Source organism: Malassezia restricta, chromosome I, assembly GCF_003290485.1.
Source record: "Malassezia restricta chromosome I, complete sequence".
Taxonomy (NCBI): Eukaryota; Fungi; Basidiomycota; class Malasseziomycetes; order Malasseziales; family Malasseziaceae; genus Malassezia; species Malassezia restricta.
Genome location: NC_040193.1, coordinates 144633 through 161262, shown reverse-complemented (window position 1 = coordinate 161262; position 16630 = coordinate 144633). Strand labels below are relative to the sequence as shown.

Genomic DNA, 16630 nt, shown 5'->3' with positions numbered 1-16630 from the left:
GATACTCTGCGCCAATCAGATCGAGGATGCTCGGGCGTCTACCCCACCTGGCTTCTCCACATGGGTCCAGCATGATGCGTCGGTTCCCTATCTACCATGACATTAGCGTCAGATTTACCCGTGTGGCCTCCGAGCGAATTGAAAGATAGCATTCGAAATAAGCTTATCAGTCAGGATGCTCGCGACTTTGCATTGAGTCATGGCTTAGTGTACCGAGCCCTGCCATCTAAGCCTAATGGTGAACCGCTTCAAGACACCACAATCCATGCTCCCACGACTATTGTACCTACTCCATTTCCCCGCGACCTATTCGAAAAAGCCCAAAGCTTACAACCGCTATTCAATAAATTGTATGCTCGTGTAGCAATGGACGCAAATTTTTTGAGGACTGTAATGAAGGACTCGGTTATCAAAGTGGATGACTTCCAGCGTCGTTTGTTTGACATCTGGCATACTGTGCAAGAAGAAGGGGCTTCACAGCCGGTTCACCTTGGGCTATTTCGGAGTGACTATTTGATGCATGCAGATAATCGTAATGAACTGGAACTCCGACAAGTTGAGTTCAACACAATCGCTGCGTCGTTCGGTGGGCTCTGCACTTTTGCATCCAACATGCACCGACATCTCCTTCGGAATCATGCATATTCTAACGCGGCACCTTGTTTACACATGGATAACTTGCCGAAAAATGAAGCTATCGACACTCTCGTTTCTGGTCTCGTGGATGCTCACAAGTATTATGTATCCGAATGTACAAATGATTCACGTACAACGGCGCCGGTGATTCTATTTGTCGTTCAACCAAAAGAGAGAAATGCTTTTGATCAACGTGCTTTGGAGTACGAAATCGAAGATAAACACGACATTAATGTGATGAGAATGTCTCTTGATGATCTCCAGACCAAGGCCACAGTCCACGGGACAAATCGCAAACTTTTTGTTCAAGCACCTTTGCATTCAACGCCAGTAGAAGTTTCTGTGGTGTACTTTCGCAGTGGATATGGACCTGATGATTACACCTCAAATGCTGCTTGGGACACGCGCCTTTTGCTGGAACGCAGTCATGCGATTAAGTGCCCTAATGTAGCACTCCAGCTTGCTGGCTCGAAGAAGGTGCAACAGGTACTGTCAGAGTCAAACATTTTGGAAAAATACATCGGTTCGGATGCTCATGAAATTCGATCTACCTTTTCGCAGCTTTGGCCGCTGGATGACTCCAAGATTGGTCGAGAAGCCCTGGCCATAGCTCGGTCTACGCCAGAAAAGTTTGTGATGAAACCGCAACGGGAAGGCGGAAGCCATAACATTTACAAACACGACATTGTACCAGCCTTGGACGCAATGAAGAAGCGAGATGAAGAGCGTCAAGCGCGCGGTGAAGACGTTTCTGTTAAGGAACATGAAGGGTACATATTGATGAGCCTCATTGATACACCCAAGGACCGCGGTGCGATGATGCTCCGTGCTGGCTGTGGTGAAGAGGCACAGCTGATGCCACAGACAGTAAGTGAACTTGGCATATATGGCACGATCTTGTTTGGGACGAAAGAACTCGAAGAACAACGCTCAGGTGGCTATCTCTTGCGCACCAAGTCAAGCGAAAGCAATGAGGGTGGTGTGGCTGTTGGTTTTAGCGTTATTGATACGCCACTGCTGGTATAATTATGCGATGCTCATAGCACGTCTTCGCTCATAGAGTTCTTCCTCGAGCAGACGTAGCTGCGCATCAATTTCACGTTGGCGTTCTAGAAGCCGCGCGCGGTACTCGTCATCTGATATAGACTGAATAGGGCTGTACTTTTTCATGGCCAGCTGCGCTTGCTCATACAATGTAGGTTTAGACGTTGTAGGCTCAGAGTGCTCCGGCATTAAGGGTTGTCGAGCAGGCAAGGAGGACGAAGGCTGCTTTGCAGACTCGTCTTCAATCGTGCCCGACTCATCCATGAACCTCAATAAACCGAGTTTGAACTCATTAAATACCAGTTGAATAGCTGTACAGATTCCAGACATGGTGAAAATGCCAGGCACAACGGGTCGCCGCAGCCATAATGCAGAAAACATGCCCATGACAGCCCCACTAAAAAACGAAGGCGCGATATTTTCAGCGTGGCCTAACTGCTGGCACATCGGCCACACAGGTGCAGTGAGAGGCTGCATTATGTATTCTCGTATCGCAAAGAATCCAAAAGAGAAAGCGGACCATCCTTTGACCATACGATAAGCAGCTATGGCTGGCTGGATCGGTGAAGCACGCAGCACCGACACTACTGTGCCAGTCACACCGCCTAGAGCTCCTGTGATAGCTGTATTTTGCAACACATTGAACGCAGCATTTTCTTTCGTGTAAAATCCGAGCGGCTTCGCACTCGGCTTCGATTCCACCATGATATGCGCGTATCGTCAAGCTACGATACACCCCAAAGGGATCATACAAATTACCGCAGGCAGTACGAGGTCATATCACGTGATGGTCAGTAGAGCCAAGGAGCCTGTCGGTCCTCCCATTCTTAGGTAGTGTCTCACGATGGCATCGATGGTGCGTGCGGGTAAAATGCTGAGCGGACATTAACATACAGGCGAGTATTTCAACGGCCCCTGTTCAGACAACCATCCAGACGCTCGAGCGCATTGGTGCTCACTCTCATGTGCGGGGCCTTGGCTTGGACGAGCGCCTTGAGCCACAGGATAGTGCACAAGGTATGGTGGGTCAACGTGCAGCTCGAAAAGCAGCCGGTATGATTGTCAAAATTGTGCAAAATGCTAAAATTGCTGGGCGTGCCATGCTGATGGCAGGTCCACCAGGCACAGGCAAGACCGCCATTGCCATGGGTATGGCTCAAACGCTTGGCCCAGATGTGCCTTTCATCATGCTTTCGGCTTCAGAAGTCTTCTCGCTGGAAATGAGCAAAACTGAGGCATTGATGCAAGCCTTTAGAAAGGCTATTGGTGTGCGCATCAAGGAAGAGGCTGAAACAATCGAGGGAGAGGTTGTGGAAATTCAGATTGACCGCAGCCTCACCGGAGCCACTAAAACAGGCAAGATTATCATCAAGACGACGGATATGGAGACGGTGTATGAACTTGGTAACAAGATGATTGATGCTCTCCAAAAGGAAAAGGTGATCGCTGGCGATGTCATCACAATTGAAAAGTCTAGTGGCCGTATTTCCAAGCTTGGCCGGAGCTTTGCGTGCTCGCGTGACTACGATGCCATTGGTAGCGACACCAAGTTCGTTCAATGTCCAGAGGGTGAGCTGCAGCGCCGACGAGAGGTGGTACACACCGTGTCGCTCCACGAGATTGATGTTATTAACTCGCGCACGCAAGGCTTTCTCGCGCTCTTTGCCGGTGACACAGGTGAAATTAAGCCCGAGCTTCGCGATCAGATCAATGCTAAGGTTGGCGAATGGCGTGAAGAAGGCAAAGCAGAAATTATCCCCGGTGTGCTTTTCATCGATGAAGTGCATATGTTAGACATCGAGTGCTTCTCGTTTCTGAACCGCGCTCTCGAAACTGAACTAGCGCCACTAGTGGTAATGGCATCCAATCGCGGGCAAACTCGTATTCGTGGAACGCGCTTCACAAGTCCTCATGGTCTGCCAATTGACCTACTCGATCGGATTCTGATCATCAGTACCAAGCCATACTCTGAAGACGAGATCAAACGAATCCTGTCTATTCGTGCTCAAGAAGAGGATGTCAATTTGAAGCAGGAAGCACTCGAAGTACTCGCTCGTATGGCAATGGAAACATCATTACGCTACACCATCAATCTTATCACCACAGCGCACCTCGCGGCCAGGCGGCGGAAGGCTGATGAGGTGGACGTTGCAGATGTTCGTCGCGTCTACAGTATGTATTTTTTTTTTTTTTTACTGACCTTCAGATCTATTCGTTGATGAAAAGCGGAGTGTTCAGTACCTGCAAGAGCATGCGGCAGAATTTATGAGCGAGGAAGTCGTTTCGTAGCTACGCGATAGAGTCGAACGCGCTCAGATATCTTACGTCAGCAGCAAAGAACGCGCGGCCTCGCACGGATCTCCTTGGCTGAAGCGCACTTCCTGTCCCATGTCTGAAGTGGGATATGAAGTGTTGTTGAAATACATTTATCATGGCACGTACATGCGCTACTAACTTTCAGAAAAACAGGAAGAAGGGAGTATGATGTGCGCACAACATGCTCTCAATGCCATTCTACAGGGTCAATTTTTCGATCCGTCACAACTAGCGCAAATTGCCGATGAGATTAGCGAGTATGAGCGCAATGAGCTCGGCATTTGTACACAGGATGCGAAGAATATGTTATCTCGCCACATGGATGAAACAGGCTATTTCAGTCTCGAAGTTATTGATCGTGCCCTGAGGGCTTGGGATATGAACTTGGTTCGGTGGCGTTCGTGCAAAGAGTTGCGTGAGCGCTACGCGTACCCTGAGCGTGAATTTGCATTTTTGCTCAACCTTGGACATCACTGGATTGCTTTGCGTGGCTTTGGACATGTGTCTCGCACATGGTATGTAACAATCGAGCTTATGCAGGTTTAATCTAAACAGCTTTTACCTTGAACCACAGTGGCTAAGCAATATATACCTCAGTTCATTGTTGCAACAGGTACGTTTCGTACACTCTTTGACCAAAGGCTGAACTGGAACAATACACGGTTTTTACGGTTGAACTCCAAGCTGGCATGGATCCACCTGCCACCATCACGGACGATGTTGCGGATGCGCATGCATCACGTTTTTCCGAGGATCACAGCTTGATGATGGACGAAGATGAAGATTTCCAGAAAGCTTTGAGTGCCAGTTTGGAAGAAGACCAAGCAAATGCAGCCCAACCTAGCACACCCACAGGACGGCGTCGCGCTGGACAGGAGCGGTTGGATGCGGAAGAAGAGATGCATGATCCGCTTCGAAGTCGAATGCGACATTCAACAGGTGTCAGCACGCCTGGGAGTGGATATCGTTCTATGCGACGTTTTGGACCTCATGATGAAAGAGAAAATACTTCCAAAACTTATCAAAGGGCCTCTTTATCTCGAAGAAATCGACCAAAGTCATCCCACGATATTGAAGAAGAGGGTGATTTGGCTTCCTATCCTTCTAGAAAATCACCTTTCTTGCACCCCATCGCAGCTTCTCTGCTTGATGAAGATGTGGAAGATCTTGCCGAGGAAGAAGAAAATGCACATTTGGAATTCTTAGATGACGATGAAGCTCAACTGCAGGCCGCTATTGCGTCTAGTTTAGGGCAACCGTATCAAGTGCCTGAGAGGATCTTAGATCAGACCTATCGCACATGTGAAATGGCCAAAGAATCTCAAAAAATCCCAGAAGATGTTCAACGCATTACAAAGCTGCGTGAAGATGCGCTGATGAATACATCTCAGCGTTTAACGTCCGCAGATGACCTTTCTCGGGCACCAACGATTTCTTCCAAAACGTCGATATGTCGCAGTCACAACGCCGAGCCAGCCGATGCGGGGGCTGAGACCAGCACAATCTCAACAGAAGAAATGAGACGTAGACGCCTTGCTCGCTTCGAAGGATTGTAATCTGCAAAAACGCTTTAAACTTCAACTATGATTATGGTCGTCCTGTACCTCCATCTGTTCGACAGCGTGCAAAGCTTCGTTTAATTGGGAGTGTAATTTACGTATGACAAGTTGGTCGAAAGGGTTGAGGTGAAGGGCCGATGCCGCATGTTCCGAAGATTCTTGTGTCTTGGCTAAGCCACAACATTGTGATGCGTTGTTTGTATCTGGCGCACTAAGGGTTCCCGGACGTTGCTGCAAAGGTTGCATCGAGACGCGTTGAACTCGTGCCATGGCACGCTCCAAGTCTAAGAGCTCTAGCTTTAGAGCATACAATGCAATTTTTCGGGAATTCTGTGCTGAGGGCGTATAATCTCCGATGCGTACTTCCATAGAAGATTGGACAGCATCAGGACGAGTAGCTCGAGCACAGCATCCACATGCTGCATCGCATGTACCTCGAGGACCGCTGCAAGAACACGTGTGGGTGCCGTCTGATGCAAGCATTTCATGGAACAATTGTAACGCACGCGCGTAAATTTGGAGTGCAGTCGATATAAGTATAGCGCCGCTCGACTTATAAGATGGACTGCTTTTGCATGTGGGGCAATCCGTGCTGCAAGTGCATTGTTTCGAGACAGACTGACTCATAGTTAAGGTGAATACCAAGGAGGAAAGCGCCTTCTTTTCCGGTGATTTATCTGCTTCGTGATCAGTAGCCTGGATACGACTCCTGATAGACCGCTCGAGGGAAAGAAACGAGAGACCCGAGCTACTCGTGCAGGAACAATGAGTTCCATCAGGACTGGGCACGCAATGAACTTTATCAGGACAGTGCTTCTCATCTTCTGTTGCATGTAATTCACGAGTTGAAGACATTCTAGTCAAAGGTGACGGACTCATGCCATCAGTATGATTACATTGGCCATGAAGACACGAGTCAGACGGAAGTAACAAGTCAAACTTCCTGTCCGGAATTGCACCTATATTTTCAGGTACAGGGCCCAGAGAGGTTTCGATGGCCTGTTTCCGAGGAGAGAGTTTTTCTGACACAGGGAAAGTGGCGGCTTGAGGTGTGGTAGGCGAAGATACATGAGGAATTTCTGGTGGTGTCATGAAGTCCAATTTTGAATTCATGTCTTTGTTGGAGTCCGGCAAGGAGGAAAGCAATAATTCGTACGAGTGTGGCAATGACCACGCTGTGTTCCACCAACGCATATCTGATGGCACTGAAAAAGCGAGGTGTTCGTCCAGGAAGGCACTCTTAGCAAATTCCATTTGATTTTGCCAATTTCCCTGTTCAGAAGATTTGTCCTCGTTTAAAAAATAAGTATTGGTAGTAGGATCAGGCACCATGCCTTGTTCTGGATATAATGCCCCAGCACTCTTCTCAGATGCGCCGAGCATACTTGAGGTAAGTCCATCTGATGGCGCAATTTCTAAGGTATACAATGACTCGACAAAGGCTGCCAGAGACAGGTCTGATAGAGTAGAAGATAATACGCCATTATTTGGATATACAGATGCTGGAGATAGTGTACTTGTTGACGCATCTAACACCGCGGGGGTGTTGTCATTTGGAAACCCGGAGGATCGAGGTAGCATGGAAATAGAGGATTCCATGGTCGGACTCGAGTTCTCAGAAAACGCATCGGTGCTGCTATATGGCTTTTCCATGCGTTTTTTCCGAAGTAATGCAGCCGGCACGTCGGCACCAGGAGAATGTAGGCGCTTTCTAGGACGACCAATTTTACTTTTAGTTGCTTAATGTCAGCGTAGGAAAAGAACGTACCAAAAATGCACATTGTTTGATCGATCGTGCATCGATGACATGGTGATCCATCTTGAGTTATTCCAGAACACCGTAGCTTTCTCTTCCTGCATGTTTCACATGCGTCACGAAGATTGTGCCCAAGACGGCGAGCATCATGTAGGCTGAGGTATTTTCCATTAATGGAGACAAAAAAATGATCCTTGATATTTGGCATACATTCAGGACCCTGATTACTATAATCAGGCATTATAACGCACGTCGACTTTTGACATGTAAGGCTGGAAGTTGAATATCAAAAAAGGGGATGCGAAATAAAATCTTGAGCTGCGATCGGGCGACATGTGCCTCAATGCGAAAAGTGGAGAACCCGATTGAACTTGCCAAGCACTGAGTGCAACTCAGGAGTAGTTGTTATGTCGTGATAGCCTCAGACCCAGAAGCTCCGAAAGAACAGCATAGTTCGGGATCTTTAAAAGCTGATCTTATCAAACGCTTCAATTTCAATCATGCTCATAACCTCTTTTTGGGCGTATCTCTCGACGTTACATAGTCGTTGACATGCGATCCTCACGCAAACGCAAACCTCAAAGTATTCAATAGTATATTGAAATGCTGGAAATAGCAACGTCCTCTAAGTGTGGGTGTACAAGTATTTTATGAGCTCTCATCTTTGCTAGAAAGATGAAGTATTTGTTCTTCGCCAGACGTTATCCCGAAATATACTGTATGGAGACAGAAAAGTGTACTAGCATGTTATGTCATTGCTGTTCTGGCGATAGCACGCGCGAGGTATTTATGAAATGTGGTCAATTAAGCTCTTACGCTGAACTTGAAGCAGTCATTTTCATTGCATCGCACCCTTACATCTTATTTATTTTCTTTCATGGCTCTAACTCCTCTTGAATTTAGCATGGCTGTCATCATGAAACTTGGTCAGTATATGACGCGCAATATTTTCATTATACCGAGTGATGAAGAGAATGAATCCCCAAGATTGCATCTGAAGATTTACCGACCCTCCTTCCCTGTAAAATCGGTCGCACGCAAGTCGATTCTTCTGGTATTTCTTGAACAAACATTTTAAATAATGGCTATAACACCAGTTCAAATTTTTGTCACGGTAGTGAAAACTGGTTCGCTCTCTGCAAAACTTTTGTTATCAATTGTTGATATTATACCAGGCAATGTACCTGATGCTTTTAAACATGCCTTATCTTCATTCTCGGATTTTCATTAGGTATTAACCGACGCTAACGAGTCCAATTTAGCATCATTTCACATTATTGCCTCAACGGCTTTTGATAGCTAAGACCAATGTACTTTAGTAACAGGAGAGGTGCACGATGCCGCCTGCACAACATCGATTGACGTTTATTTGAGAGGCCAGGTCCTGCTGAATTCGTTTCTGATGATTGCGTTATCCAACGCCTCGGTGGTTTCGATCATAATTGTCTCTCGTACAAATTCAGACGCAATCAACTTAAGTGTTTGCGCTTTGACTCAATAGGCACTATTTTTGTTATTTAAAGTGCACTATATTGCTTAAGTGCGATGAGTGGTCATCTGCACACGTATTCGCATTTGGTCGCTGCCGCTACACCTATGAGATATCCCTCGCATGAAGCCGGGGAGTAGGTTTGCCATAGAAATGTGGAGTAAATCACTGAGTCCCTCTACATGCCAAGCATGACTACCGGGCTGTGTAAGCCAATACGGAGGAACTCGCTTTCGCACGGACATTCTTATGTAATACATATTCAGTCTTATATGGTCCCACGACCGAACGCCCTTTGGTGCACAATTAGCCATAATGACAACCCATCATATTGGTGAAGGATGGTCGGAAAGGAACAAAGTTCCGACTGTACAAGAATTCATCGAAAAAGAACGTTTAAGGAATAGTGAATATTTTGACACACCCGAAGCTTCAGAGAAGAGCTCGTCCGCTGCAAATGCTGACACCGGTGAAAGTCTAAATCCGCCAGTGGGTGACGGGCGACCTAGCTCGGATCTCTCATACTTGAAGAGTACTTCTAACAAAAAAATCAATTCTAATGAGAGGTCACCTATGATCCAACGTCCCACTGAGGAGAATCCGAGCCACGGCGCATCTGGGTCCGGAGACTCCCAGGGTCAAATGCATGAAAGCGGGCCACAGGACCCGTACAGGCAGGAGGAGTCATCATATGAAGATTGCTCCAGCGCTTCGAATGCGCATGCGCAAGATGAACAAGAATCAATTAAGAGCGGAAGTAAAGATAAGAGACGCTTTCATCGGTCCTTGAGCCTTTTGAGCAGAAAAAGTTCACAGAAATCCAGAAGCCAGGAATCGCCTGCTCGTGATATTGAGCACGAGCATCCTAAAGAAAGCGAAAAAAGTCGAAAGCACCAAAAAGTTGTTGATTCGGGTGGTGGCGAAGCTGAAAAGAATCGTATTAAAGAAGCAGCCAAAGCAAGTCGCGAGCCCAAAAAAAATGATTTTGTTGCCAAAGGTCAGCGTGTCGTGGAAGATCCGGTCACCAAAGACGATGTCATTATTCAAGATGGCCGTGATCCAAAGATCAATCCAATGGAGCTAGACTCACGCTACAAAGGTGGATTTAGCTCGAAGCGTCCGCTCAACAGTGATGTGTATCATTCCAAGTATATCAATCCGGACCCTGCACGTCCTACATCCCTCTTACTGCAACGTTTTCCTGAGCCTTTGGATCCAGGAAAGATTCGTGAGCTGGATGACTTATTTAATATGATGTATATCGGTTATGGCGCAGTGGTCGTTATGGTCTGGGGCGTCGCCACCGTGGGTCATGGTTGGGGCATCTTCGCTGTCCGCTCCTTTTGGCTTGCCTTGGCAGCACTGGCAGGATTCTCTGGAATGGGTCTGATCCGCAACAAAATTGTCAATCAAATGGAGCGCATCCGTGTGGCTATGCATCGCCAGCGTGGTGAAGAATGCACACCACCGTATCCGGAAAGTGTGGAATGGATGAATGCGATCATTGCTTGCGTATGGCGACAGCTGAACCCTGAAATGTTTATTGCCATGTTAGATCAGGTCGAAGACATCATGCAAGCATCGTTGCCTTCGATGATCAGTTCGGTCAAGATATCTGATCTGGGTCTAGGCGAGAACCCATTCCGTGTGATTGCCATGCGGGGCTTAGCTGATTTGATGACTGATAGTGTACATCCCACACATACTTGGATCGAGAAGGCTGATGGTAAGAAGGAGCAAGTCAATCTTGATGAACAGGATCTCGAGAACCTGGAGCATTCTGATCCAGAGATGCGCGAACAAGCCCTCGAAGACCTTGCTGGAGACTTTTTGAACATGGAAGTGAGCTTTTGCTACGCAGCTATGCCGGGACAATCATCTAAGGATCGATCGAAGAACATTCATCTGTTAATTGAGTTCTTTATCGGTGCATTTGACTGGCTAGAGATCCCTCTTCCTGTATGGGTACAGATCGAAAGAATTATCGGAACAGCTCGTATCCGCGCACAGATTATGAGTGAGCCACCTTTTATTCGGAACGTAACGTTCTCGCTCATGGGCGTACCCAATGTATCTATTAGTGCGATTCCCATTCTGCGCGTCTTGCCCAATGTCCTAGATTTGCCCATTATCTCCAACTTTGTCCAAATGTCCATTGCAGCTGCCACGGACATGTATGTTGCGCCTAAGAGTATGACCCTGAATGTGCACCGCATATTGGCAGGTGATGGTGTGAAGAAAGACACGGATGCTATCGGCGTCATTGTGGTCAATATTCATTATGGCCAGAACTTGAGCTCGCAGGACATGAACGGGCGCTCGGACCCTTATTGTGTGCTCAGTTTGGCCAAGTTTGGTCGTCCCATGTATTCGACGCGCATAATTTTCGAGGACTTGAACCCGGTTTGGGAAGAGACTGCCTTTTTGCTCATTTCTAAGGATGACATTCGCTCTGATGAAGGCTTGTCGCTTCAGCTTTGGGATTCGGATAAACGTTCCGCCGATGATATTGTTGGACGTGTGAATATTCCGCTACGTGATCTTGTTCGTCGTCCTAATGAGATGCAGTCGCACATGTCTGACCTAATGGGCTTCGAAGATGCTGATCAGATGCAGGGTCAGTTGTGCTGGAGTGTTGGTTTCTATGAAAAAGCTCATCTCAATAAGGACCTCCGCGTCCAGCCAAACAGGGACGCGGCCGATGACAAGGTTGACAGCGTAGTCAAACGTGAGCCATCGCCTATTGACTCTGAACAAGAAGCGCTCACTCTCGACACTCCACCTGATCCTGAGTACCCTAGTGGTATACTGAGTGTCATTGTCAAGTTTGTGGCTGGCCTAGAACGTCGCGATGTTGAAAAGGGTGTGAATGACAAGGATCGTGAGGGCGCAGCGGGACAAGATGTGGATGCAAGCTCTTCCAAGCTGCCATGTGGTTATTGTGAGCTGATTTTGAATGACAATCTCTTTTACAAGACGCGCGTCAAGCAATACACAAACATGCCGTACTTCCAGGCCGGTACGGAAGTGTTCGTGCGCAACTGGACGACATCGGAACTGCGCATGATTGTGCGTGACTCGCGCGTGCGTGAACATGATCCTATTATGGGTATCGTTGCACTGCCACTCAAGAATCTGTTTGAATCTTCATCGCAAGTTGAGCAGATGTTTGCTCTCCAGGATGGTGTGGGTTATGGCAAGCTTTCATGCAGCATCGTGTTCCGCGCGATCAAACTGCAGATTCCTCGCGAGCTCCGTGGCTTCACTACCGTTTCTGTCGACTTGTTGAGCTCTATTGATATCCAGGGTAATACGCCTGAATGGACCAAGAAGCTCGATAATGTCAAGATCACGCTCGTGGCTAACAAGTATGAGCACAAGCTGGGCACGCGATACAAGCACCTGACAGGTGAAGATGAGCCTTTGGCCAGTGTTCCTGTATTTGATCGCTACTCAACGAACCTTGTCTTTTGCTTTGGGCGCACGCCTGTTACGAGCACCTTGCCAATCCCTGACTTTTTCCGAGCGGTGGGACTTGCGATCCTTCCGCTTCGCGAGCTGGAAGATGGGCAGATGACCGACGTTGAATTGCCGATCCTGGCTGGGCCAGCGCTTCACGCCCTCGAGCGAAACTTTATCAATAAGCAGACAAAGGCCACACACAAGTTCGAGGAAGTAGGCGTTCTCTCAGTTCGCGTACGAGTCAACCCAGGTCTTGATGATGTTCACAAACATATCCTTGCTGGTGCGCGCGACCGTCATGAGTTTGAAGTTTATGAGCGTCTGGTTGGTCTGCCGAACCGCGCGGAGGTGAATTCGCATGCAAACGATGACGGCGTGATCACGCGATCTGAACGTCGTGAGATGAATCGCCTGTTCACGCGCGAGCTTCATATGCGCCACCGAGGCATCATGGGCTACACGCCTGTGCGTACGGCAGTCTGGGCCAAGGATGGCTTGAAGAGTCATGTGTCGAGCCTGGGCCGCTCCATGTTTGGAAGCAAGGATCAGCGCGATCAGTATATCATGTCTGAAGTGGGAGATTAAAGACGGTAGTGGTTCTACGACGTTGTGATAGATGAAACGGTGCTAGATGATTCGCCCATTCGACCGTACAAGGGCTGTGCGCTGAGCGTGGCCCAGGCCGTCATGTGGAGGAATGGGGAAGCAGGTGTGTTCCAAGACGACCAACCATGTCGTGGCTCAAGTCAGCTGTGGGCCGATCCAAAGCGGCAGGGCATGATCGGTTACCGCCGCTGAACTCGCGTCTAGGAGACTGGACAGGTGACTTTCGTGATGTAAACAAATATGCTGAAGGATTTCTTGATCAACTGACCCTGCCTGGAGAGATCTCAGCCATGGCATACGAGCCGGGCATGGGGTATTTGGCTGTGGGCACATCAGCTGGCACTGTCCATTTGTTCGGCTCGCCATGTGTGCGTATGGCTCTCACGCTCCGTCCTGCCTTGCGAGTGAAGCACATTCTGTTCAAGTCTGACACCTATCTGATGATTTGTATTGATGAGAAAGATAATCTGAATGTGTACGACCTCTCTCGCCGTGATCCGCATGCTGCTGCGATGCATGGCGCGCGCAGGGCAGCGCCCGGTCAGACACAAATGACGAATTCTGATGCACCTATGCGTATCGGTATTCACTCGGCTCGCAACGTTGTGCTGTGTGCTGAAGTGACGTCGATTCACAGCATGTTGTTTCTTGGATTGACGGACGGGTCCGTGGAAGCTTATGATTTAGAACGATTTTGCGGTACACAGTACCGTATTCCGAACCTTTGGTGGAATGAAGAGGAAATTCTACGTCGGTCGCAGGTGCCAAACGCACCGAGCCGCTTGCATACGCCCCTGATTATCGATATCCAAACGCACCCTCGCGATCCAGGCATTTTGCTGTTATGCTATGAAGGCGGTGCAGTGATCTACTCTATCCGCCAAAGCACAGCGATCCATGTGTTCCAACTCCGCTTACTCCCTGGTGCCCCCGGTCCCGTGCCTAGCGCACCGCTTGAGGAAGTCTGGAGTGAGCGCCTGTGTCCTGCCACCGCTATATCTTGGAGTCCATGCGGTACCATGTTTGTGATGGGACATGAGAATGGTGCGCTTTCGTTCTGGCACATAGCCGAGGAAGACAAGCCGCTCATGGTCCGCACACTGGACGATATTGATATCGACAGACCTGTGCTACCCGAGCAGCTTCCCAAGACATCCGCTGGTCCACGGGAGCCTATCTTCAAGTTGACGTGGTCGAGCTTCCCTGAGCAAGGATGGTATGAATACGGCGCTCAGGCGGCGGGCTCATGGGCTGGCTCTGGAACGGCTCAGGCGAATACGAGTGCGAACCACGGATCGGCTCAAAATGGCACCGTGCTGACCGTCATGGGTGGCACCCCTGTTGATCAGCCAGCCACGAGTCTGCATACGTTTCATTTCCCCCCAACACCCGCCGCCAGCTTTTTTTCGGCCAGCGCATCCGATGCATCCGCTCGAGCGCGCACGGCACTCCGAGACTCGCTGCAGCCCACGTACGTCGGTGCGTATCGCACAGCAAGCATCGTGGAGGACTTTTGCCTGCTTCCACGCCTGAGTCCACACTTTGGTGGCACGCATGATCCATACGCTATTCTCGTACTGGTGGGCCAGGATGCATCGCTGCCATCGCTAGCTGTTCAGAGTACGCGTCGTGGAATGGATGTATTCTCTTTCCCACCATTGCAAGGGCCGCACTCATACGAGCGGCTGTCTCTTCCGCTCCCACTCGCATTCTCGGGACGCGGCACCATCCTGGGCTGCCACATGGCCACGGTGCCCGTGATGCAGTATCGCCGTCTTGTACAGCAGGCGCCGAATCATCCCCTTGGTACCATCAAATACGACCAGCCTATGGGTGGCGTAGCTAAACCACAGGTCCAAAACGCCAAGCTGATGCATGCCCAAGCTTTGGCTCAAAAAGGCCAGCCTCGCATCCTTATTACATGGCATCTTGATGGCCGCGTGCGCCTGCACGATGTAAGCCCTCATCTGCTGCTGTTGGGTGAAGAAGACTCTCGTCGTGGCGTCGTACTCGTGGATCCATTTCCTACGCAGCTGTCGCACTTGACCTTGCACGTTCGAGACCATGTGCTTCACCCAAGTATGTTCGGTATGCCAGCTCTAGACACACTTCAGCGCTTTCCGATGCAGATTCAGATCGATCATGTTCAAGTGGCATGGGACTCACTCGAGTGTGTTGTGTCGCTTACTACGGGACATGCATTGCATTACGCTCTCGGTTCGGGTACCGTGATCAATACGACTACGTCACCGCTTGTTGATGCGATGCATCAAATGCGTATGGACGACAGTCCCGCGGATCATGTAACCGAATTTACGTCGCTGGAGCCTTTGGCCAACCATGAAAGCAGCGGCTTTCAGCCTAATACACTGATGAGCCTTCTTCCCGGAAGTCCTACTTGCAGTGCCCTATCTGATGTCGGACTGTACGCCTGTGCATATGGGGGGATGCTTGTAGTGGCTGACTGTCGGTCGCACGACATTGTCGTCCGTGCTGGCTCGGGCAATGCTGATTTCTTTTCCAGGCAGCTCGGTTCACGCGAGGCCAAAATCATCGAACACGAAAGCAGCTCAGAGATTGTGTGGCAACGATTTAGCGTTTGCCGCACCGTATCGGACTCGATCCTTGCTCTCCGACTCCTTGTGGGGCGTGCAAACGGCTTTGTCACTGTATGGTCGTTTGAGCGAGGCAGTCTAGAGAGCTGGATGGGATTCCGATCTGACGCGATGTCTCTAGGAATGTCGGGACGACCAGTCTACGTGGACGTCGTCGGGTCGTCTGGTGCTGTGGCATCCGCCACAGAACACAATATGCAACGCGCAGAACTCGACCAAGCTCGAGAAGGAGTAACCAACAATACCCATGACTTTTACTTGTTGCTGGCAGTGTATCCTCACGAGGCACGGCTTTACGACCAAGTCACTGGACAGCGTTTTGCGCAGGCTGACTGGCCTGATCCAGCTCTCAGTGCCTGCATCATTGAGCGCCAGAATGCGCGAATGCTCGCTGTGATCGCCTCGAACAGTGTCTTTATTCTTTCGCTCCCGCGACTCGACACGGTTCATCGTGTACAGCGCCATGTCCCGCCAGATCAAGAAGTTGTGGCAGCCACACCTCGAATTAGTTTGGAGCGCCAAGGCGATTTTATCGAGATTACGAGCGGACAGCAGCTGCGTCTATGGACTGTGTTCGGTTCGTTACCGCACGGCGAAATGCCGAGCATGTTTTTGTACACGCCGCGATCCCTTCCACTCCCACCAGGCGCAGGTGCATCTGGCTATATCGCTAGTGTTGCAAGCTGGCTGGGCTCATCAGCTGGCCAGTCCTTGTCGGCTGGTGCTCAAATCGACACCATTATTTGTGGGAAGCGACGAGCCAAGCTTCCGCCGCTTCCACCACGCATGACACTTTCCAAAGACAATGAAAACACACCCATCGCTTCATCGATCACTGAGCAAGGAGCTGGCGCGAAGGATGCGCCCACAAATTCGACACAGACGTCGGCATCAGGCTCATGGCTTGGTAGCTATCAGCGCCAGTTCCTTAACTTTGCCTCGAGTAGTGCTCGCGCACAAGCTCAACTCAATATGCAGTTGCTGCATAAACGAGACGAAATATTATCCGACCTAGACGAGAGCATGACGAATCTAGAGCGTGGCGCGAAAGACTTCTTCAAGCAAACCCGCAACTCGGCCCTCAAGGCCGCGGCCAAAGACAAGATCAAGACGTATCTCTAAGCTTGGGTCAATGCGCCCAATTCTC

At 49.5% G+C, this 16630-nt stretch overlaps 7 protein-coding genes across 7 annotated transcripts; 5 read left to right on the top strand and 2 right to left on the bottom strand.

Annotated features, from left to right (window-relative positions):
- Nucleotides 1–96: 96 nt before the first annotated feature.
- Nucleotides 97–1662, top strand: MRET_0087 (glutathione synthase; the record flags this gene model as incomplete). Its single annotated transcript, XM_027626714.1, has 1 exon — nt 97–1662. One exon carries the CDS (start codon nt 97–99, stop codon nt 1660–1662), a length of 1566 nt encoding a protein of 521 aa, XP_027483258.1.
- On the bottom strand, nt 1663–2385 carry MRET_0086 (uncharacterized protein; the record flags this gene model as incomplete). Its single annotated transcript, XM_027626713.1, has 1 exon — nt 1663–2385. The coding sequence occupies one exon, from the start codon at nt 2383–2385 to the stop codon at nt 1663–1665; it is 723 nt and encodes a 240-aa protein (XP_027483259.1).
- A 139-nt stretch (nt 2386–2524) lies between these two features.
- MRET_0085 (RuvB-like protein 2) lies at nt 2525–3969 on the top strand (the record flags this gene model as incomplete). Its single annotated transcript, XM_027626712.1, has 3 exons — nt 2525–2536; nt 2577–3852; nt 3887–3969. The coding sequence occupies 3 exons, from the start codon at nt 2525–2527 to the stop codon at nt 3967–3969; spliced, it is 1371 nt and encodes a 456-aa protein (XP_027483256.1).
- Nucleotides 3970–4068: 99 nt separating this feature from the next.
- MRET_0084 (ataxin-3) lies at nt 4069–5552 on the top strand (the record flags this gene model as incomplete). The annotated part of the gene is made up of 4 exons (XM_027626711.1): nt 4069–4114; nt 4142–4511; nt 4537–4609; nt 4638–5552. The coding sequence occupies 4 exons, from the start codon at nt 4069–4071 to the stop codon at nt 5550–5552; spliced, it is 1404 nt and encodes a 467-aa protein (XP_027483257.1).
- Nucleotides 5553–5573: 21 nt separating this feature from the next.
- Nucleotides 5574–7552, bottom strand: MRET_0083 (fungal Zn(2)-Cys(6) binuclear cluster domain protein; the record flags this gene model as incomplete). Its single annotated transcript, XM_027626710.1, has 2 exons — nt 5574–7294; nt 7324–7552. 2 exons carry the CDS (start codon nt 7550–7552, stop codon nt 5574–5576), a joined length of 1950 nt encoding a protein of 649 aa, XP_027483254.1.
- Nucleotides 7553–9115: 1563 nt separating this feature from the next.
- MRET_0082 (C2 domain protein) lies at nt 9116–12847 on the top strand (the record flags this gene model as incomplete). Its single annotated transcript, XM_027626709.1, has 1 exon — nt 9116–12847. The coding sequence occupies one exon, from the start codon at nt 9116–9118 to the stop codon at nt 12845–12847; it is 3732 nt and encodes a 1243-aa protein (XP_027483255.1).
- A 146-nt stretch (nt 12848–12993) lies between these two features.
- On the top strand, nt 12994–16605 carry MRET_0081 (syntaxin-binding protein 5; the record flags this gene model as incomplete). The annotated part of the gene is made up of 1 exon (XM_027626708.1): nt 12994–16605. One exon carries the CDS (start codon nt 12994–12996, stop codon nt 16603–16605), a length of 3612 nt encoding a protein of 1203 aa, XP_027483252.1.
- Between the last annotated feature and the right edge of the window lie 25 nt (nt 16606–16630).